The sequence below is a fragment of the Gouania willdenowi genome, unplaced genomic scaffold (genome assembly GCF_900634775.1).
Source record: "Gouania willdenowi unplaced genomic scaffold, fGouWil2.1 scaffold_51_arrow_ctg1, whole genome shotgun sequence".
NCBI lineage: Eukaryota > Metazoa > Chordata > Actinopteri > Blenniiformes > Gobiesocidae > Gouania > Gouania willdenowi.
The window spans coordinates 745,944-751,595 of NW_021145215.1; the positions used below are offsets into that span (position 1 = coordinate 745,944).

The 5,652-nt window shown below is 38.7% G+C and overlaps 1 protein-coding gene across 1 annotated transcript; it reads left to right on the plus strand.

The window, feature by feature from the left end:
• The first annotated feature begins 657 nt into the window (after positions 1–657).
• LOC114460588 (low affinity immunoglobulin gamma Fc region receptor III-like) lies at positions 658–5,337 on the plus strand. Its single transcript, XM_028442499.1, has 5 exons — positions 658–747; positions 2,524–2,802; positions 2,872–3,138; positions 4,487–4,636; positions 5,188–5,337. The coding sequence occupies exons 1-5, from the start codon at positions 714–716 to the stop codon at positions 5,202–5,204; spliced, it is 747 nt and encodes a 248-aa protein (XP_028298300.1). The 5' UTR covers positions 658–713; the 3' UTR covers positions 5,205–5,337.
• Positions 5,338–5,652: the final 315 nt, after the last annotated feature.

Genomic DNA, 5,652 nt, shown 5'->3' on the forward strand with positions numbered 1-5,652 from the left:
GTTTTTTCATTTTGCAAAAAGGCTGTACATGAATGAAGTTAACAGTAACATAACAAACTTAACATCTGCATTGTTTCACCACATGGATTAAATTCAGAGGGTCCAGCTCTGATAGTGGGGTCTCCTAACCCTCTAACTCTGCTCTGGGAGAACCACAGCTGAACATCTGGCCTGGTATCATAGTCCATCAGTTCTGGACCCTCCATGATGATTCTGATGAGGTCCTCCTCTTTGGTGTGGAATTGTGCAATAGCATTAACCTACCATTAATCTAACATTAGCATGAGCCTAGCAATAACATTAGCCTAGCATTAGCATTAACCCAGCCTAGAAATAGCATTAATTTAGCATTATCATTAGCCTATGATTGTGGGACATAATGCATGATATGTTATTTCCTGTATTAAGGACAGTTTTGGGCCCTGTGGCTAAACTAGTTGAGAACCTTTGATCTAAAGTAAATATTCACACCGAGATAAAATCAAACAAAGCAAGATTCAAAAAAACATGTAAATGTTGACTCAGAGTAGAGATGTGAGGACCAGGGTCATGTGATCCATCTATTATTCATTCAGTTCAATGTGTGTGTGTGTGTGTGTGTGTGTGTGTGCGTGCGTGCGTGCGTGCGTGTGTGTGTGTGCATGCGTGCGTGTGTGTGTGTGTGTGTGTGAGGAAGTGGTGTGATTTCAGTCGTTTACAGAGAAAACAACAGGATGGAGGCGACATCTGTGTCTCTTCTGCTCTTGTGTGAGTGATTTCACTTTTAAACACAGATCATAATAATAATAATATAATAATAAGACTTTAACTCTGCACATACTTACTTTTTCTTTACTACTACTTGGTACTTTTTAGATGCTTAAACATTTTTGCTTTAACATACTTAAACATCACTGAATGAACAGCTCTACAGATTTTAATTATAATTGTGTAACCTTTCACTTGGTCATGTGACCTGTTGAAAATCTACTACAGTCTCTACTTTAATTGATATTTAAAAATCTAGAAATTCAAACACTTGCAAAAATCAATGCCCTTTTATTTCCAGAGTCCATTTGAACACAATATAAATACAAAACACACAAATCAACTATTATTGCAACAATACAGTATCAAATAATATAATAATGGAGTTTAATGTGGAGATTAGTCTCAGTACAGCCGATAATCTAATCTCAATCCTCAAACTTTAGCTAAAAAATGAAATTATTTTGGTATAAAGAAAAAAGTCCTAAACCACAGTGTTTGAAGAATACTTTGGAAATGTAATCAGTTACAGATAACAGGAACCAGGAACTTTGTTCTTAATTGGTTCCATTACTTCCGTTTATGTCGGAACCGTTACCATAGTTTCAGAACCCCACTCTAACTCTAGGTATACGACCTTTTCAACTCAATAGGAGTAAAATAAAATAAACATTAACATAAATATGTCTTTAAATAAGAATGTTTCTCATTTAAAGAGCAACAAGTGTCAGAAAGTGCAAATGGTTCAGATTGAAGTAGGACCCTTAGTGGTTACAGATGATGTCAAATTTTGGAAATATATGACACCGAGTGACAATGAATCATGTTTTAAATACATCTGTAATCTGCCCAAAAAAACCCCAGAGATTCACATCAAATATAAAGTGAATTTTCATTATCGAAGGCTATAAAAGCAGAAATAATTGAACTAATGTATGGACGTCAACTGCAGCAAGTTTGGTGATAATAATAAATATTAGGTCAAAGATAAACATGTTTTTGTACAAAAAAGTTCAGGCTGAAGCTCACTTTACTACAACTGTAACAAAGTTTTCTACAAGTTTGGAAACAAACTGTAACTGTAATATTTCAGTCAAATTGATTCCAATCAATGTTAGTCTCATGTTTGACCACTAGATGTTGCTATTTGGCTTGAAATAAACACATTTTTTAATCAGGTTTCTGCTGTGTCATGTGTAATAACATTTTTGGTTCCACCCTTTGGTGGTGTTATACATGTGTTATTCAGCAATGCTTTGACCAATCAAAATGATTGACAGCGTTTCAAAGCTGAGAGCCTGTAGAAATTGGTGACATCAAACACTATGGGGGTGGGGTTTAGCCCTGGCCAATCAGAGCTGGATAAAGGAGGGATATGCTATATTTATTTTAAACAGTTATGTTTACAGTCATTCTGTTTGTTTGGAGGGATGCACAACATCCTGAAATATATGCAGATATATTAGATGGAAACAAAACTATGATTGCGTTGATGTAGTAATCAAGAATATGAAAAATGGCTCATTTTACCCCACTCTCCCCTCTATTAAAATACATGTACTCAAATTACAGATATATTTTAAATTGTGTATTTTGTTTCTATTGGTATGTGATTATTGGAGGAAACTGGCCTTAAGAGGTTTTAAATGTTTGAAATGAAGTATTGCACTGGTGTTCATTAATGTGCACTGTCCTCTACAAATAAACTAATAAAGTAAGTAAAGTTACCTTTTGGCTCAATTTACCTTTATCTCTCCTGCTTTTTTTTGTATCCAGATTACGTAACAGTGTTACTCGGAATCCGTTACTCACCATGCCTGGCAGTCACTCTGATTGTCCACCCGAACAGAGTCGCCTTCTACAAGTACGAAGATCTCTCTCTGAGCTGTGAGCCCCGGGCCACCAGGTGGACAGTGAAGAGGACCACTGGGTATAAGACGGCTGAGCAGCTGTCGAAACTCAGGATCAATGACGTCTTCCCGTCCGACTCCGGAGCGTACTGGTGTGAGTCGGCAGAGGGCGAGTCCAGCCCCAGGATCAACATCAGTGTGAGAGGTACGAGCAGTGCACACTTTAAAGTTGTCCTAACAAACGTGACGCGACAGCCCATGTTTGACGTTTCAGTGGCAGGTGCGCTCCTGGAGAGCCCCGCCCAACCTGTCAGCGAAGGAGACGACGTGGAGCTTCGCTGCCACTACAGAAAGACAGACGACGACACAGCGACATCTCAATTCAGCGCCAGTTTCTTCAGGAACGGGAAATTCATCGGCCGAGGGAAGGAATCCGAGGGAAGGAAGACACTGCAGAAAGTGTCCACGACTGACCAAGGGTTCTACAAGTGTAAACATCCAACGGGGGCGGAGTCAGCAGAGAACTGGCTCTCAGTCAGAGGTAACCGCTGTTGGATCTCAGAGACCATTAGAAGAGCTTTGTTTGTAAGGCAAGGCAAATTTATTTGTATAGCACATTTCATACACAAGGCAACTCAATGTGCTTTACATGATAAAACATTCAACTGTTTAAAATCAATAAGAACATTTAAAATCATCAACAAACACATGACATCATCATCATGACCATAAATCTCTCTCAATCATATGCAGTAGAGAAAAAAGTTCCTTTAACTTTGATTTAAAAATGTTCACATGTGATGCTGACTTCAGCTCTGCTGCAGTTTGTTCCACTTCTTTGCAGCATAACAACTAAACACAGCATCACCATGGTTACTGTGAGCTCTGGGCTCCACTATCTGACCTGTGTCCATAGATCTCAGAGACCTGCTGGGTTCATACCTGACTAACATCTCACTGATGTATTCTGGACCAAACCCATTCACACATTTATAACCAGCAGCAGAACTTTACAGTCTCCTCTGAGGCTGACTGGGAGCCAGTGTAATGTGTTCTGACCTCTTTGTTCTGGTTCAGACCTGAGCTGCAGCGTTCTGAACCAGCTGTAGATGTTTGATGAAGACCATCTCAGTCCTCCTCCAAGGTGTTTTCTGTGTGTTTGCTTTTCTCTTAGTTTTGATTGGAGCCACCACATCTATGACATCACAGACTTTTGTATTAAACTCATCCAGAAGATCATCAACTGTCTCAGCACTCAATGTTGGTGTCATTGCTATGGCTTCCATAAACTGTCATTTATGTACCTTTTCTTTAAACACACATAACTAGGGGGAACAGATGTTACAGTCTCTAGGTCAAAAAAGACACAGAAATGATCAGATAGAGCCAAGTCTCTTACATCAACAGCAGAGATATCAACACCTTTAGAGATAACCAGATCCAAAGTGTGACCTTGAGTGTGTGTCGGACCAGTCACATGTTGTGTAAGACCAAAAGTGTCCATTAAAGCATTTAGTTCTTTGGAAGTCAATGTATGGTCACCCTATCCGACCTCAGTGCTCTCATCCTCTCTCCTGACAGTTTGAACTTCTGACATCTGGGGGCGCTATAGAGCTCATTTGAACTAAGGTCCTTTTAAAATATCTTTCATACCAAATGCCATCGCCATCCTGAATTAAAAAAGCAAACAATCCACACCTAAATTTGAACTGCTCTACCTTTGCTTTTACTGATTCCATCCTTACCTTGATCCCTATTTTTATTCTGTTATAGGCTGTCATGTATGAAAATGTGTGTATTTCAGTGCTGTCTGTCCCACATTATTACATTTATTTTAATTAATTAACTCAAAGTTGAATGAGGAATGTTGATGCTACGGTTTCTCGCAGGCCGACCTCCTTCCCCCACTGCGTCTCCCACTCTGTCTCCTACTGGAGAAAGGATGACTGTGGTGGGCCTGGTGTGTACCATCCTACTCTTCATCTTCTACAGCGGCATCCTACTGCTCTGTATCTACAAGTATCGCAGGATAACTTCAGGTCAGTAAACAAACACCTGATCTTCATTTTTAACGTTAAGGAACACCGAGGTATCATCGGCATACAGCTCGACTCTGCAGTCACGCTGACTTAGTTCTCAGCGCTGAAGTTTCCCTTTGAGTCAGACACACACTGTGACTAATGACTCAGGAGGAGACAACACAACAACACAGGAGACCCACAACAACACACAACCAGACATTAAATGAAATAAAAACACACAGAGATCATTGAAACAAAAAACCAAGTCACACTGAAAAACTGTTTGTGTTTTTCAAGTTATAGTATGCATTTATTTTGCAATATTGTGTAGTGTTTTTGTGTTTGTTTCATTTGTAATATGTGTATTTTTGTTGCAATATTGTGTATTTTGTTTGTTTTATCTGTAACATGAGTAAATTTGTGTATTCTTGTTGAGATATTGTACATTTTTTGTGTTTTTTTGTGTGTAATATGTGTATGCTTTTTTCAATTTTCTTGTGATACTGTATAATACAAAGCTACAAAGTGTGAAGGTTCAAAGACTCACTAAAGTTCTCCTTCTCTCTCAGCTCGAGCCAAAGCTTGAAGATCTTTTGTCTGCATCACCCGTTACCATGGAGACGGCCATCATGCACACTGGACCTTTAGCTTCTCATGTCTATCAGTGTTAGCGTGTTAGCTTCCTGAACATTTCACACATCCACCACCAACACTGGGAAACCAAAAAGAAACAAAAAAGTTTAACTTTCATCTGTTTTAAAACTGGACACGCTCAGAAAAATACTTTTTAGTTTCACTTTTAACATATTAACCAGAATAGTCATTAATTAGTCTAGGGGCAGGATTTCTCAGTGAACCAAAGTCACAACATTGGTTCACAATGTTTCAACAACCTGTGACTCATAAACTGCCAGTCAGACTATACATAGTTACTTATTTACATAGTTACTCGTTTAACTAGTTACTCGTTTAACTAGTTACTCGTTTAACTAGTTACTTGTTTAACTAGTTACTTGTTTAACTAGTTACTTGTT